The sequence below is a fragment of the Theropithecus gelada genome, chromosome 20 (genome assembly GCF_003255815.1).
Source record: "Theropithecus gelada isolate Dixy chromosome 20, Tgel_1.0, whole genome shotgun sequence".
In the NCBI taxonomy this organism is placed as follows: Eukaryota; Metazoa; Chordata; class Mammalia; order Primates; family Cercopithecidae; genus Theropithecus; species Theropithecus gelada.
Window position 1 is genome coordinate 53918311 of NC_037688.1, and position 17655 is coordinate 53935965.

The window sequence follows — 17655 nt, forward strand, 5'->3', positions numbered from 1 at the left end:
GGCATAAGCCACCGTGCCCGGCCTTTATTTTATTATTTTGTTTATTTTTGAGAAAGGATCTCACTCTGTCACCCAGGCTGGAGTGCAGTGGTGCAATCATGGCTCACTGCAGTCTAGACCTCCTGGGCTCGAGTAATTCTCCTGCCTCAGCCTCCTAAGTAGCTGTGACTACAGGCACGTAACACCAGGCCTGGCTAATGTTTTTTAATTTTTCAGGAGACAGGGTCTCAATATGTTGCCCAGGCTAGTCTCAAACTCCTGAGCTCAAGCCATCCTCACACCTTCACCTCCCAAAATGCTAGGATTTCAGGTGTGAGCCACCGTGCCTGGCCTGCCCTCTTAAATATGCTTGTTTCACTCAAATTCTTGGGTTTGCTTCTGGGAGAACCCAAACTTCCAGGAACATATCCTATAAATTATCCTTACATATATGCAAAAATGACATATATTTGATTTATTAACTCAGCATTGATGCAATAACAAGAGATTGAAAATAATATATCAAAAGACTGGTTAAATACACTATGGTACACTCACACAATGGAATACTATGCAGCGGTATAAAAGAATGAAAAAGTAATTTATGTCAATATGAACCGATGTCTGAGAAACATTAGTGAAAAAAGCAAGATACAGACCAATATAAAGTATGCTATCATTTGTGTAAAAAAGCTTGTGTGTGTGTATGTGTGGTGTATGTGTGTGCACACGTGTGCACATTTGCACACCGCCTGGAATCTGAGGGAAACCTCAAAACACAAGCGTGACTACCTTTAAGGAGGTGACTTGAATATCTGGAAAGGGAGACTTTTCACTGTACACTCTTGAATGCTTTTTGATTTTTGTACCATAGACAGGCTTATCCATTGAAAAAATTAAAGTCACATTGAAATAATAAATGAATCCATAAAGGGAGATTCATCATTCCTCAGTGGACATCTTTACTGGGCATCAGCGCTGGTGTGGAGTGGATTTGGTGAGGCTCCTGGTTCCACCCACGGCTTCTCACGGAATCTCCATCCAAGCTGCGCTGGCTCCCGTAGGCCGCACAGGCTCTCCGGCGACAGGAAGTCCCACTTCCTTCAGTGGAGAGGAGCTGCTGCGTTTCCCTCTGTGTTCACCCACAGGATTGACCGTCCCCTCTCCCGGAGGAAAACCCAGCAGCGGCTTCACCCACGCACAAGGGAGCCCAGGCAGTTCCCTTCTGCGGGAGAGGCTGCGCTGCCACCACCTACCCACACGCCAGAGACATCTGAGTCACACACACGAGCCATACACCCCTGAGCACACACATGCACTCACACACATGCACACACATATGCATACGCTTACACACATTTGCACACACTTGGACACACGCACACACAGTTGGACACACTCACATACTTGCATGCACACGTGGACACGTGAGTGCACATGCACGCACACGCACACGTGCACACGCTTGCACACAGACACTTGCACACACTCACACACATGCACATACACACTTGCACACACACAAATGTAAGCCCAAGCTGGTCCTGTCTCGGGGAGACTTTGCCGTCTGGTGTGTCCAGCAGCCTGGGGGCTATGTGTGGTCTGGGCAGAGTCCTGCTGGCCACGGAGAGGCAGCTCGGTCGGTCGGGAAGGAGCCACTACTGGGGTTCGGCCCCCGGGGGACCCCCTTCACTCATCATGTCCTTGTACTGCCGCTTGAAGAAGCCGAGCTGTGGGGCAGAGGAGGGCAGTGAGGGTGACAACAGCCAGGGAGAGGGCGACTCCGCAGCCCAGGGGGAGGGGGTGAGAGGGCCAGCACGGGTCCCAGAGCGCGTGGCAGAGACAGAAGGGACCCAGGAGGGCGGGGCGGGAGGAGAGTGACATCCGCTTCAGGGCCTGGAGAGAAACAGAAAGAAACTACAACAAGGAGGGCGACTCTGCATTTGGTGGAGTCTGTACCCGGGGCGTTCTCAGCACGCCCTGCGCATGAACCTGGCCACCCTCCCTAAGAGACTGAGGCGCAGAGAGACTCCCGGACTCGCCCCAGTCACAGAGCTGGCAGCCCCGCCGGGGAAACTGAGGCATGGAGCTGCAGCGCGAGGCCCGAGAGGAGGAAGGGAGGGGTGGGGGAATGGAGGGGAGCACCTTGTACAGCACGGCGGTGATGACGGCCAAGAGCAGCAGCCCCCCCACAGAGCTGCCCACGATGAGCGGCAAGGGGTTGGGGACCTCGAACAGCTCCACTTTGGTCTCTGTCTGGGGGAGGAAGGAGGGACGTCAGGGGAGACGACTCCGGATTTCTGGGGGTTCCCCATTCACACCGTGTGCACCCCTGAATCAAGTGGGGAACCCCTCCTCAAGTCCCCCAGAATCCCAGCCCTCAGTCCTCCTCCCCCACCTCTTCTCCCTCCTCTCCCTCCTCCCTCTGTTTCTCTGTCCTCTATCTTTCTCTCTTTCTGCCTCTCTCTCTCTATCTCCATCTCTCATTGTCTCTGTCTCTGTCTCGCTCTGTATCTGTCTCTGTCTCCATCTCTATCTGTCTCTATCTCCATCTCTCCCCGTCTCTGTCTCGCTCTGTATCTGTCTCTGTCTCTATCTGTCTCTATCTCCATCTCTCACTGTCTCTGTCTCTCTCTCTCTCCTTTGTGTCTGTCTCTGTATCTGTTGCTCCCTCTGTCTCTATCTCTCTGTCTCTGTCTCTTTATGTCTGTCTCTCTCCTTATGTCTCTCTGTTGCTGTGTCTCTCTCTCCCTCTCTCTTTGTGTCTCTCTCTCCCCTCCCCCAGAGATCTCCACAAGCCCAGCCCCTCTCCCTCCAATAGTTCCTCAGCATCCAAGACAGGTACCTGGGCCCTCACAAACGCCCCCTGTCCCGCAAGCAGGGTGAACGTGGAATTGTTAAACATGATCTCAGCTGTGCTCACGACCAGGAGGTGGTTATGCGAGGTCTGTGGAAGAGAGTGGGTGTGCACTGCACCTGGGCCCTGAGCACCACGCCTGTGCCCGGCGAAGCATCAGGACCCCACACACCTTGATGTACCAGCCAAACGAGAGGTTGCCTTTGAGGGTGGCATTGAATTCTTCCTGGATGCCAAAGAACGGGATGTCACACTTGATTCTCTGGCAGACAGCGATGGAGCAGTTCTGGGGAACGCAGAAGGGGAGGGGACGGGTAAGGAAGCAGAAGGCAAAGAACACCCCTCCCCATGTGCTCAGAGACCATACAGGTTGCAGCAGGGAAGCGCGCTGGGTCTCCATATGGCCCTGAGACTGACTTAGCTTCTCACCACCACTGGGTCCTTCTGAAGCTTAGCCAGAAAGTCGGTGTAAGGGGTGGGAAGTATTTCCTCGGTGTGGCACGTACTCGAGAGGCTCTGAGGAAAGAGACGCACTGAGAAGGGGCAGAGATGAAGGCGCCAGGGCCCACCTCTCAAGAGGTGAGATGGCTTGGGTCCAGGAGGGAGGGGGAGCAGCTCCAAAACCCAACAGTGGAGACAGAGGTGAGAGGAAGGCCCAGGGCGCTGCAGGAGTCAGGCCGAGCTCCGCTCACCTCGGAGAAAGTGACCTGGGGGCGGTCCCATATGATCGTCTGGTTCAGCCGGACGGGCACCAAGAATACCAGGCTGATGGGGAGGCTCCTCTGCCCCAGGTTTTTGACCTGCACCGGGGAGGGCGGGGTCAGGGCTCTGGCCATCCTCCCCCACCAGCCTGGAAAATCAGCCTCCCCTCCCTATGGGGCAGGCCACAGGCCGGGGCGTCCTGCCCCTTCCTGTTTGAGAGAGTAGAGTGTACACCTAATATGCATTCCAGTGCCACATGGCCTGGTCTCCAGTCCTAGGTCTCCCACTTACTTGGTGGGAGACCTCGGGCGTGTTCTGTAAACCTCTCTGAGCCTCAGTTTCTTCATCTGTAAACTGGGGATCATGACAGTGCCCCACAGAGTCATTACGAAGGTAACACAAGATAATTACGTGCGTGCATGTCACATACATACGTGCGTGCATGTGTGCATACTGACAGCAGCGTGGACCAAGTCCGGCACACCACAGGCGCCTTGCGCACATTTTCTATCCCTGTTTCTGCATTGTCTACCATCGATTTTCCTCCCCAGCCTCCTTCTCAGGACCAAGATGCCCCAGCTCCCCACCTGATATTGATGCTGCATGACCCGACTGGTATTCTCTGAGGCCGTGAAGTTGATATATTTAGTGGAGACCTCATGGCTGAAGGGAGAAAGAAGGGACAGGAGGTGACAAAACATGATGGGTGCCCTGGGAGGGTGTCTCAGGCTAAGTGTGTAAGGAGCGAACAGGCACATGGGTAATGAAGGCCTGGGGGGGTGGAGATGTGGTAGGGTGCAGGAGGATGGGGGAAGCAATGCATGCTGGACACACAGTGCGTGTCCATTTGGGCCACTTACACACACATGCACAAATGCACACCCATGCACGCATACACGCATGTAGACTCTCAGACACACACACACGTGCACAAATACACACCCATGCACACATACATGCACATAGACCCTCAGACACACACATGCACAAATACACACTCATTCATACATACATGCACACATAGATCCTCAGACACACATACATGCACAAATACATACCCATGGACACACACCCATGCACACATACGCACATGAATCCTCTCACACACGCACAAATACACACCCATGCACACACACACATGCACATAGATCCTCACACACACATGCACAAATACACACCCATGCACACATACATGCACACAGATCCTCAGACACACATGCACAAATACACGCACAAGGATCCTCACACTCACACACATGCATAAATACACACCCATGTACACATACACATGCACATAGATTCTCACACAAATACACACCCATGCACACATACACACATGCACATAGATCCTCAGACACACAAATACACACACCCTTGCACACATACACATGCACATAGATCACACTCACATGCACACACGCCCATGCACACATACACACATACAGATAGATCCTCAGACACACACATGCACAAATACACATCCATACACACAAACATGCATAGATCCTCACACTCACACACCCATGCACACACACACACCCATGCACACACACACACCCATGCACACACACACATGCACATAGATCCTCAGACTCACACACACACAGACATGCACAGACTCTTGCACACAGATCAGTCATGTCCAGCCCAGAAGGGAGGCTCAGCTAAAGTCCTGAAGCCAGCACCTGGTGACCACCATGTAGACAGCATATTTCACCGGCAGCTCCCGTTGGAATTCGGTTTTGTTGGTTCTGGACATGTTGTTCTCACTGGAGGGAAAGAGAGAGCTCCAGCAAGCTCTTGAGAACGGACAGTCTTTCCTCCTCCCTCTCCCTCACTCCCTGCCTCCAATCAGCCACCAAGTTCTGTTATCTCTGCGTCTGAAACCCCACTGTTCTCCAGCCGCTGCCCCTGCCTAGCCCAGGCCCATCCCTCTCCACCTGGATGTCTACAGCCACCTTCCTCTAACTGGTCCCTGAATTCACACCTGCTCCCACCCCAATCGTCAGCCCTCCTGAAGAGTGATCGTTCTAACATGCCAATATGATTATGTCACTCCCAGAGGCGAAACTGCAAATCCCTAGCAACACCCATCAGCCATTTTGGGACATGGCCTGTATCTAGCCACCACCAGCTCCTTCAACCCTGCATTTCATGCTGAGGCCACTCTTAAACACACCCCGATGTTCCCATCCCTGATACCTGCTTCCTGCCTTCTGTCTTCATGCCCGCCCTCAGTTCATGCTTTTGCTTTGTCTAAATATATTTTCTTTTTTTCCCCCTTTCATTTTCTTTTTTAATTTTTATTTTATTTATTTTTTATTTTTTTGAGACTGGGTCTCACTCTGTTGCCCAGGCTGCAGTGCAGTGGCACAATCTCAGCTCACTGCAGCCTCCATCTTCCAGGCTCAGGCAATTCTTGTGCCTCAGCCTCCTGAGTAGCTGGGATTACAGGCATGCACCACCATGCCTGGCTAATTTTTGTATTTTTTGTAGAAACAGGGTATTGATATGTTGCCCAGGCTGATTTTGAACTCCTGGGTTCGAGTCATTGTTTTGCCTCAGTCTCCCAAAGTGCTGGGATTACAGGGCTGAGCCACCACATCCAGCTCCTAAATATATTTTCTTTAGGAATCTTCTCTGAACACCAGACTCCCAAGAACACTGGCCATCCGCCATCTAATCTTGCATCTCATACTGGATTTGAGATGCAAGATTAATGGCTAGTTTTCTTGCCTGTCTTTGCCACTCAATTATCATCTCTGAGAGGACAGGAACCACCATCGTGTGATCCACCACCGTCCCACCAGCACTCAGCACAAGACCCAGCACGTGGTGGGTGCTCAGTGAGTGTTTGCTAAGTGAACAAATGCGTTGAAGGGAGAACCAGTGGGCAGAGGGCAAAGGCCCACCCTGGGCCAGGGGCTGGGGCCTCAGAAGGGCAACTGCATGCAGAAGCCTGGCAGAGAGCACCTGGTCACATTGGCCTTGAGGAGCAGTTTGTTTCCAAGGGAAGCCTTAGAGTCCACATCAAATGTGATATTAAAGGTGACCTGGAATGGGAGAAAGGAGAAGCAATGATAGAACTAGGAGAGAAGAAATAACCCAAATGCCCGTCATCTGATTAATGGAGACATGAAATATGGCCCATCCATACAACAGGATATTGTTCACCAAATAAAAAGCAGTGAAGGCCGGGCGCGGTGGCTCATGCCTGTAATCCTAGCACTTTGGGAGGCTGAGGCAGGTGGATCACCTGAGGTTGGGAGTTCGAGACCAGCCTGGCCAACATGGCGAAACCCTGTATCTACTAAAAATACAAAAATTAACTGGGCGTGGTGGCAGGCACATGTAACCCCAGCTACTTGGGAGGGTGAGGCACAAGAATCGCTTAAACCTGGGAGGCAGAGGTTGCAGTGAGCCAAGATTGCATCACTGCACTCCAGCCTGGGTGACAAAGTGAGACTCCATCTCAAAAAATATACTAAAAAATTTTTTTAAATGTAAAGCAATGAAGTACTGACACATACAACGATGTGAATGATCCTTGCTAAGTCCTTGCTTAATATTATGCTAGCAAAAGGATCACATACGGTATTATTTCATTTATATGAAATGTCCAGAACAGGCAAATCTATAGACACAAAGTAGATTAGTGGTTGCCTAGAGCTGGGGGAGATGGGAGGGTTGGGGTTGAGGGCCAACAGGAACAGAGGCTTTTTGTGAGGTAATGAAGATGTTCTGAAATGGATCATGATGATGGATGTAAGACCCTGTGAATTCACTCAAAGCCACTGAACTGTATGCTTTATTTTATTTCATTTTATTTTATTTTATTTTTGAGACAGGGTCTCACTCTGTTGCCCAGGCTAGAGTGCAGTGGTGTTATCATAGCTCGCTGTAGCCTCAACCTCCCAGGCTTAGAAGATCCTCCCACCCCAGCCTCCCAAGTAGCTAGGACTACAGGTGTGCACCACCAGCCCCAGCTAATTTTTACAGTTTTTGTAGAGACAGGATCTTGCCATGTCACCTAGGCTGGTTTCAAACTCTTGGACTCAAGCAATCCTCCTGCCTCGACCTCCTAAAGTGCTAGGATTACAAACATGAGCCACTGTGCTGGGTTTGAAATGTATGCTTTAAATAGGTGAATTGGATGGTATGTGAATTATATCTCAATAAAGCTGTTTTGTACAAAAAGGAATCACTAATAAAGAAGAGAAGAAGAAGAAAAGAATCCCCAAAGAAATCAAAGAAAAAAGGAGGGAAGGAGCCAGGAGTTCTGACCTCTGAGTTTTCTGGGAAGATGGGGTGGTTTATGCTGCAGCTGGTGCTCTTCAAGGCCCCAGGCACTTCAGTGGAGGAGGCAGACTCACAGGCCAGGCGCCAGGATCGCTGTGAGCGCTGGTTCTGGAAGGCAAGGGAGGCAAAGGTGGTGATATCCACCTCCAGCCATGAGGACGGTGAAGCAAAGGTCACATGGAGCCTGAGAAGGATGTGGTTACCTGGAGCCTGGACACCTTCCGGTAGGACAGGCCAAGCGGGAAGAAGAAGGTGACCTGTGTCCTGTACGAGTCCTCGCCGTCATTTCTCACAGTCACTGTCACGTTGAACTCCCGGGGCCCACCCACCACGAGGCAGTCCAGGCTGTGGGAAGAAGACAGGCCGGGGGTGGGGCGCTGGGGGCTTCCCTGTGGCAAAGCCTGCTTCAGCGGAACGGAGACTCAGAGCACTGGATGAGAGACAACAGTACAGGGGCAGCCACACGGGACCTCAGAGCCCAGGAACACCCGGCTCCCTTGGGGGCCAGGAGGAGAACACAGTGGGTCATGGTCCGGGTCCTCCTCTGGAGGAGGTGTGGAGGAAAGGAAACTCACCTCATGAAACTGAAGGTGATGCTGAGGTCATCCTGGCAAATGTTGTCATTGCCACAATTCTTCTCAAAGGGAAACTTTTAAAAAAATGAATATGATCAAATGAAAGGAAAGGAAATAACCAAATGTTGTGAAATTAAACAATAAAATAAAATGTTGAAGTAAAATTAGATGCAATCAAATAAAATGAGTTTCAACCACCTTGGCCTCTGGTCTCTTCCACACCCCTGCGGGACCCCAACTCCGGACTCACTAAGGCTATGAAGAGTCTCTGAGCATTCTCAGCCAGCACCGGCCGGAGGTTCCCGAAAGCAGACAAGGGAGTTCCCACCAGAGAGAAGTTCAGGCGCAGCACAATGGGGCTCACTGGGTCCTCGATGCAATCCTAAGAGATAGCCGGGATTTGGGGATCTGCCCTCCTTAGCTCCCCAAGCCCACCCCATGCTTGGAGAACACAGGGTTCTGGCCACTCTCCTGCTCACCGGCAACTGTAGCTTCAGGGTCTCACAAGTCTGGGTCAGCCCCAAGGTCTTCGTCTGCCTGCGCGTGCTGTTCTTTGTCTCACCGAAGACAGCGCGGGAACGTGGGCGGCCGGAGTCCAGAGCCAGGTCGTAAGTTACAACACTCTGGATCTGCCCTGAAGGGACAGGGTGGGCACAGCGGTTGAGCAGCCTGCACCTCGGAGCTCGGCAGATGGAAGCTTGAGGCCCAGCTCCTCTGCTTCTCAACTGTGCGACTTGGGGTATGTTGTCTGAACTCTCTGAGTCTCCCTTGCTTCCTTCCTTCCTTCCTTCCTTCCTTCCTTCCTTCCTTCCTTCCTTCCTTCCTTCCTTTTTCCTTTCTTTCTTTTCTTTTCTTTCTTTCCTTCTTTCTTTCTTTCTCTTTCTTTCTTTCTTTTCCTTCCTCCCTTCCTTCCTTTCCTTCCTTCCTTCCTTTTTTCCTTCTTTCCTTTCTTTCCTTCTTTCCTTTTCTTCCTTTCCTTCCTTCCCTTCTTCCTTCCTTCCTTTCTTTTTAGTTTTTATTTTCTTTTTTGAGACAGAATCTCGTTCTGTTGCCCAGGCTGGAGTGCAGGGGTGCAATCTTAGCTCACTGCAACCTCTGCCTCCCAGATTCAAGCGATTCTCCTGCCTCAGCCTCCCGAGTAGCTGGGATTACAGGCACATGCCACCACGTCCTGCTAATTTTTGTATTTTTAATAGAGATAGGGTTTCACCATGTTGGCCAGGCTGGTCTCGAACTAATCCACCTGCCTCAGCCTCCCAAAGCACTGGGATAAAAGGCGTGAGCCACTGCGCCTGGCCTCCATTCTTTATTTTTAAAGTGAGGATAATAATGATAATAATGACACCCTCCCAATGGTAAAAAGGAAATGAAACAGTGCTTATCAAGTATTTAGCACAGTGCCTTTTATACAATAAGTGCTCAATAAATGGTAGCTATTCTGTTACTCAATAAAAAATTTACTGTATTTTTCTGGCTACTTTAAATTTTTTTTCTCTTTGTCTTTGGTCTTCAGCAGTTTGATTATAACATACATTGATATAATGTCCTTCATATTTATCCTGCTTTGATTTTGTAAAGAATCTTGATGTCTTTCATCAGTTTGGGGAATTTTTTTTTTTTAATGGACTTTCACTCTTGTCACCCTGGCTGGAATGCAATGGGGCGAGCTCAGGTCACTGCAACCTCCGCCTCCCAGTTTCAAGCGATTCTGCTTCAGCCTCCTGAGTAGCTGGGATTACAGATGCATGCCACCACACCTGCTAATTTTGTATTTTTTGTAGAGACGGGATTTCACCATGTTGGCCAGGCTGGTCTCAAACTCCTGTCCTCAGGTGATCCACCTGCCTCGGCCTCCCAAAGTGCTGGGATTACAGGTGTGAGCCACCGCAACTGGCCAGCTTGGGGAAATTCTTTTTTTATATTATTCTTATAATTTTATTAGTATGCATAAACAGTTAATGGACGGTTAATGGACAGATTAGTATGCATAAATGGTTACCAACTTGACTGACCTATCTTACCTACCCTGTAGAGAAAATACATGTTATTTTAGCTAACTTACCCAATGCGCGTTCACAAGCTGGCTAAAACTATCATCTTGGACCCAAGTTGATACAATAGATAAATCTAACTTATATAATCACCCATTATATCTTAACAAAAAATAAATGAAAAACCATTAGCTAAAATAATGTCACTTTTCTTCAGCTTTTAAAATGCCTGTCCAACTTGCTTACTGGGATTAGAAGCAGAAGCCTGACAAAGAAGCATAAGATAAAAATACTGTGAGACTGTCCATCATCGATGCTTTGTTGATGGGACGTTCTCTCATACTGATGTATCAAAAATACATTTTGAAGAGTAAAGGAAGAAATATCCTCATCCAGTTCTTAAATTCCTTACCCCTTAAGTGTCCACATTAATAAGTCTTATGTCCAAGTGAAACATCATGACAATATCTGAGTTTTGCAATGTACACTACACTGAAAGGCAAATCAAATAGCAAAGTACTTAAGAATCTGGGAAATGCTACTCAATCCCCTTTTTCTGCTTTATTCATCTGGACACAAGTACATAACCCTGGAAACAGAAAACATACTCTTGCGGTATTTCCAGAATAATAACAATTAACTTTTCCACCATGAATAAAAGCAGCCCATGCAGCCCAGGCCAATTACACAGAAATAGGCAGCTCCTATAAAAAGAGTAGCAGGCCTCTGGTCTGTCTCTCATTATCGCAAAGGTGGTTATCTCCACTGCAGTGTTGGCCCAACTTCCTCCACCAGGAGGTGGGAATAGACATTCTTGAACAGAAGACAGTCTGATCGCTTTCATTTTTGCAGCAGGATTTGTTCCAGTATTTATAATGGCATTTCAATGAGTCACCTATTCCACTGCATATTCTGATCAAATGACATCCAAGAGCTTAAGAAGATCATCACCCTGACTGGATATGAGCAAAAGGCTTGGCCTGGTACAAACTCTGGACAATCAATCAGTTGAGAGAAGTCTGTTGGTGGCACATCGCGTGGAAGAGGGCCTGGAACTGGCCACTTTTCTGGTTCTATCTTTTTTCTCATTTTCTCATCCACAATTTCTACTTCTGTGCTATCCTTCAGTGCTTCTAAGATGAGATTAAAGTTTGTAGTGAGAGCCTGAACACGCTGAAAACCAGCAATCAGGGAAATAGGCAAGAAACCTTGCTCATCCATCTTTCCCCGAAGAAAGAAGTCTCGTTCCAAATTTTCTACACTGAAGTAATATTCAATTTGACGCTTAATATACTCTTTAAGCAATGCTTCTTCCACAGGATACACCTGTACACCTGTACCATCATCATAGTAATACATCATGCTGGTATTAAGTCCTGTTTGAAATGGTCAATCAGTCCTTTCACCATGTTCTTGATAACCATATGAATAGTCAAAGTTCAGTCGAGGATTTCCTCTGCCTGGTCCTCTTCCCCATCCTCCGCCTCTTCCTCTACCTCTAAAGGAACCTCGGATATTACCACCCTCACTTCTCACACTGGAAACTTCATCTTGATCATCTCTTTTTTTCTCTGTCTCGCCTCCAATTTCGTGTATCATTTCTCCTATTGTTATGTGTTGGTTTATTTGCTTCAGGTTGACATCTTCAGCTGTTCCAGGATCCAGGTCTTTCTTGACTCTCTGATCTTACATCATCTAAGTAGAGTGGTACCCACTTGCGCTTATTAGCTCTCTTTCGTTGATTCCTTGACTGAGCCTCATCCTCACTGACATTTTCACCAGGACCATTTAACTTTGTTTCCCGATTTTCTTTTTTTTTTTTTTTTTTTTTTTTTTTTGAGACGGAGTCTCGCTCTGTAGCCCAGGCTAGAGTGCAGTGGCCGGATCTCAGCTCACTGCAAGCTCCGCCTCCCGGGTTCCCGCCATTCTCCTGCCTCAGCCTCCGGAGTAGCTCAGACTACAGGCGCCCGCCACCTCGCCCGGCTAGTTTTTTGTATTTCTTAGTAGAGACAGGGTTTCACCGTGTTAGCCAGGATGGTCTCGATCTCCTGACCTCGTGATCCACCCGTCTCGGCCTCCCAAAGTGCTGGGATTACAGGCTTGAGCCACCGCGCCCGGCCTGTTTCCCGATTTTCTTTGCTCTCATTGTTACTTCTCTTTTCAACCTTCTCTTCTTTTTCTTTTCTATTTTGTAGCTTTTTATTTCCTTGGCTGAGGACACTCTGAAATCCAGTGTTCGCTGATTCACTTGGCGTTGGCCAATTCTCCATATCGCTGAAATCATTAGCCTTGTTGGATTTCTTTGTCTTGAGTTTTCCTGCTTTCATAATTTTGAGGGAACCGAACTCGGCTCCTTCCCTCGCCGGGCCACCCGCGGGAGTTGAGGGATTCGACCGCCCGGGTGCCGCTCGGCCCGAAGGCCTGCCCCGCCCCAGCGGCCCTCCAAGTGCGAGGGATGACTAAGGGGACAACTCCCGGCTCACGGGCTGAGGCCGCTCCTACTGCGGGCTCAGGGGCGAGGCGCGCACTAGGCCTCTGTGGCTCGCGGCCTGTCCCCGCGGCGACGGTGGCCAAGGGCCTGAGCGGGCCGCGCACGCGGCGCCAGGAGGACTGGGCGCTTGATTTGCCCTTAGGCCCTAAAGCTGGGTCGCGGCTAGGCTAAGGGAGGGGACGCTGTGTCGCCCCCTGGCCTGGGGCGGCTCCCAAGTGAAGTCGGAAATTCTTTAACATCTTTCCTATTCCATCCTATTCCATCTTTCCTATTCTGTCTTTCCTATTCCATCTTTCCTATTTTCTTTCTCTCACTCTCTCTCTCTGTCTCTCTCTCTCTCTCTCCTCCCCCACCACCACTTTCTGTAATTCCAAGTACACGTTTGTTAGATCTTTCACCATATCCCACACATCTCTTATGATGTTTTTCTGTATTTTTCATTCTTTTTACCTGCATATTTATCCAGATACTTTCAAATGACTTGTCTTCTAGTTCACTAATTCTCTGTTCTTCTTCTAATCTGCTATAAATCTATTTACTGAATTCTTCATTTCAGTCATTGCGTTTTTTGGTTCTAGAGTTTCCATTTGACTCTATTTTATGAATTCCAGGTTTTTGATGAAGTTCTCATCCTTTGTCTTTTTTCTTGAAGATATTAATTATAGTTACCTTTTTAAAATTCCTATCCAATCATTCTAATTTCTGAATCACCTGTGGGTCTGTTTCTATTGTATATTGTTTCTCTTGGTTGCTAGTCAGTTGTCTCAATGGAAAGACCAAGGCATTTACCAAGGCCTCTCAAATCTCTGTCTCCCCAGCAGTGGGGAGCTGCTGAATTCTCTGATCAGCTCTTTGGCTTTTCAGTTGCTGTTTTCTACTGGGTTTCTTGGAGTACTGACCTGGGCATTCATGTCTTAGGAGTCAGCCAAAGAGTAGAGGGGGATTTCTATGTAGGTTTGGGGGTAACTCTTCTTCAATTCCCTACTCTCTAACATTTTGCTCTTAATTTCTAGCCATGCTGGCTGCCCTCATATCTGGAATGCTATCTCCTCAGCCTAGGAAAACTGCTCCTAGAAAGGTAATCATTTTTTAGGGATGGGTCTTGCTATGTTGCCCAGGCTGGCCTCAACCTCCTGGGCTCAAATGATCCTCCCACCTCAGCCTCTCAAGTAGCTGAGACTACAAGAAATTGCCATCATGCCCAGCTAATAATTTTACCTTTAAAGAGGATACAATTCTTTCTAGTACTGTCATTACTAGAGACAGTTATTCCTACTACTGTCACTACTAGAGACAGTTATTCTTAGTACTGTCATTACTATTCTCCCACCCCAAACACAATTCTACTCTTTGAGAATAGGAACAAGGGAAGAAGTCACCGGTGATAAAATGTGTATGTGAGTGCTTTGTAAATTTCTGTTTAGCTTCATCAATTCAATCTCCCCAAATAGGTTTTCTCTCCATTTATTAAAAAACAAAAACATGGTTTGTTCACAGGCATGGGGACCTCAGTCCTCCGGAGAACTGAGGGAGTAAGGAAGTGCCACATGCCCACCTCTTTAGGGAGGTCCACTGGACTTCCCCACCCAGCAGGGCAATAGCCTGCTCACTCAGGTAAGTCTTGGAGAAGGTTGTCAGAGCCTGTGAGAACTCAGTTCAGGACAGCCAGAAGGCTGGGCAGAGTGGGTTGCAGCACCCATTCATGTCCTCGGTCATTTAACCTCTTGAGACTCACCTTCTCTTAGCCGATCCCGTGTGCTCTTCTGGACACGGAGGCAGACTCTGACCTCCCCAGCTTCCTTGCCTTTCACCATCTGATCATTACACTCAAATACATTCCTTGCCACTTCCCTGGGATTGAACTCCATAGTTGCCTCTACTCTCAGTACTGGCTGGGACCTGCAGGGACACCAGAAAACCATCAGGGACCTTCAAACAAGAAACATTCCTTCAAGGGAGAATGTCTGGTTGACTCCAAAAGGCATTCTCACCTGACCAACAGCACGTGCCCCTGGGCTCCTACACTCAGGTCCACCAGTCCATCCATTGTGAGGTCCTGCCCCCCACTCAGTGACTGACCAAAATACTGGAGCCTGGAAGGGAGCTTGGAGCCTGCTATCCGCTGAGGGTAAAAAAGAGGTGGAGAGAGAGGGGTTAGGAAAGACAGGAGATATATAACTCAGTCATACAGCATGACCCAGACAGAGGTTCTCTAAGCTCTACTCAAGTCTCATCTCTTGCAACTAACCAAGGAACTAGGGCAGCTTAGACCTTATCAAGGAATTATTCACCTTTAGACCACAACCTCAAGAGGATACCCATAATTTCTTTTTTAAAAAAACTTTAAAAATAAAAACGGGGGTCTCACTTTGTGGCCCAGGCCGGTCTTGAACTCCTGGGCTCAAGCAATTCTGCCCTATCAGCCTCTCAAGTGCTAGGATTACAGGTGTGAGCCACCACACCCAACCCCAAGTTTCTATTAATTACCTGCATTTCCCTGGGTACAGGGAAAAGTAAAAGTATATTATTCAGCTCAGCTGAATTTCATTTATGTAGTCAGAATAATGCAAATACTGAATGTTGATCTAACCAAAATGATCACATAAACATGAGAAGTGAATGGGGGTAAAAGAGTGCTACTATGTGGCAAAAGGAAAACTGAAAAAGAGATCAATCTCCACCTTCCATGGTGGGAAGTCAGTGCTAAAACAAAAATCAAAAAGTAGCAAAATTATTATTATGTAATTTGAACAGATAGAGAATTGAAAGAGCTGAAAGTGGTTCTGTCAAGAGCAGGGGAAATGAAGCCAAAACCATAGTGTATGTGGAAATTGTTGTTTTTTTAACAGTGAGCTTTTTGGAACTATTTTGACTCTTTAAAGTATGTGCAAGAGTAATATTGAAAAACTGACAGCCAAATAATAAATTTTAAAGAAATTTTAAAAGTGATTTTGTCATGTCCTTAATGCCAGTGAATTGGACACTTTTAATTATGGTATAAAAGTTATAAGACAAAGATATTAAAAATAACTATAGCTAAAATTATGTTACTGGATACACAATATAAATAACTGTAAATTGTGAATCAATAACATAAAACATGTAGTGGGGAATAAAAGTATAGGGTGTATGTGATTTAAGTTCAGTTGTTATCAGCTTAAAATAGACCATGATAATTATAAGATGTTTTGTGGAAAACACAAAGAAAATACCTTTAGAAGTTATATACACAAAAAGAAAACAGAATGAAAGCATATTAATACAAAAATTAACAACAATAAAACACAAAGGAAGACAGCAAGGAAGAAAAGAGGGACAAAAGACCTACATGACAAACAGAAAACAATTAATAAAATTGCAGTAGTAAATCCTTCTCTAACAATAATTACTTTAAATGTAAACAGAAGTAAACTCTCAAAACAGAGTGGCAGAATTAATAAAAATGCAAAATCCAATTATATGCTGTCTACAAGATACCCACTCTGTATTTACTGACACTTAGGCTAAAAGTAAAGGAGCAGAAAATGCTATTCCATGAAAATGGCAACCAAAAGAGAGCAGAATGAGATGTTAATACATACAAAATGACTTTAAGTCAAGAAACAAATTATGATATTATATAATGATGAAATGGCCATTTCACCAGGAGTTGTAACAATTAATTATATATACACCCATCAGACATCTAAATATATAAAGCAAATAATGACAGAACTGAAGGGAGAAATAAACAGCAATTCAATAGTAAGAAACTTCAAAATCCTACCTTCAATAGCAAGTAGAACAACTAGGCCAAAAAAAAAAAAAAAAAAAAAAAAAAGAGAGCAAGAGAGAGAAATAGTACATTTGAATGACACTATGGACCAAATGGCCTTAACAGACATATACAAAATACACAAGCTAACTACTGCAGAATATACATGCTTCTCAAGCACACATGGACCATTCCCCAGGACAGACCACATATTAGGTCACAAAACAAGTCTTAGCAAATTTAAAATGATTGAAATTATATCAAGAATCTTTTCCAACCACAATGGAACGAAACTAAAATTCAATACCAGAAGAAAAACTGGAAAAAACATACATATGTAAAAATTAAGCAATACACCCTTGAACAACCAATGGACAAAAAAAGAAATTAGAAAATAATTTTTTTATCCATTGAGATAAATGAAAACAAAAATGTAATATACCAAACTTACTGGGAGGCAGCAAAAGCAGTACTAAAGGGAAGTTCAGAGTGATAAACACCTAACTTTAAAATAAAAAGAAAGATTTCAATTACAAAACCTAACTTTACACCTCGAAGAATGAGAAATAAAAGAACAAACTAAACCTAAAGTTAGTAGAAGGAAGAAAATAACAAAGATCACAGAAAAATACATCAAATAGAGAATAGGAAAAAAATCAATGAAATTAAGTTGATTTTTCAAAAAGATAGAATTGACAAGCTTTGGCCAGGCGCGGTGGCTCATGCCTGCAATCCCAGCACTTTGGGATGTCGAGGCAGGTGGATCACCTGAGGTGAGGAGTTCAAAACGAGCCTGACCAACATGGTGAAACCCTGTCTCTACTAAAAATATGAAAATCAGTCAGGTGTGGTGGCACATGCCTGTAGTGCCAGCTACTCGGGAGCCTGAGGCAGGAGAATCACTTGAATTTGCGAGGTGGAGAATGAAATGAGCTGTGATCATGCCACTGCACTCCAGTCTGGGCAACAGAGCAAGACTCCGTCTCAGAAAAAAAAAAAAAAAAAAA

General features: G+C 46.6%; 1 protein-coding gene and 1 pseudogene across 3 annotated transcripts in view; both read right to left on the reverse strand.

The window, feature by feature from the left end:
• Positions 1-416: 416 nt before the first annotated feature.
• ITGAM (integrin subunit alpha M) overlaps positions 417-17655 on the reverse strand; it is a 79745-nt gene continuing 62506 nt past the window's right edge. For both annotated transcript variants that reach the window (XM_025370380.1, XM_025370379.1), the window contains exons 15-30: positions 14886-15016; positions 14630-14793; positions 8892-9046; positions 8663-8794; positions 8413-8486; positions 8041-8182; positions 7823-7945; positions 6512-6591; positions 5224-5307; positions 4126-4201; positions 3529-3636; positions 3266-3352; positions 3009-3122; positions 2825-2926; positions 2125-2235; positions 417-1709 (exon numbers count right to left, since the gene is read on the reverse strand). In XM_025370380.1, the coding sequence (XP_025226165.1) occupies positions 1638-1709; positions 2125-2235; positions 2825-2926; positions 3009-3122; positions 3266-3352; positions 3529-3636; positions 4126-4201; positions 5224-5307; positions 6512-6591; positions 7823-7945; positions 8041-8182; positions 8413-8486; positions 8663-8794; positions 8892-9046; positions 14630-14793; positions 14886-15016 (1755 nt within the window). In that variant the 3' untranslated portion in view covers positions 417-1637. The remainder of the gene's footprint in view (positions 1710-2124; positions 2236-2824; positions 2927-3008; positions 3123-3265; positions 3353-3528; positions 3637-4125; positions 4202-5223; positions 5308-6511; positions 6592-7822; positions 7946-8040; positions 8183-8412; positions 8487-8662; positions 8795-8891; positions 9047-14629; positions 14794-14885; positions 15017-17655) is intronic.
• Positions 10395-13046, reverse strand: LOC112614146 (annotated as a pseudogene). The gene is made up of 2 exons (XR_003117046.1): positions 12518-13046; positions 10395-12195 (listed from the first exon to the last, which is right to left on the reverse strand). The product of XR_003117046.1 is annotated as a la-related protein 1B-like (transcript).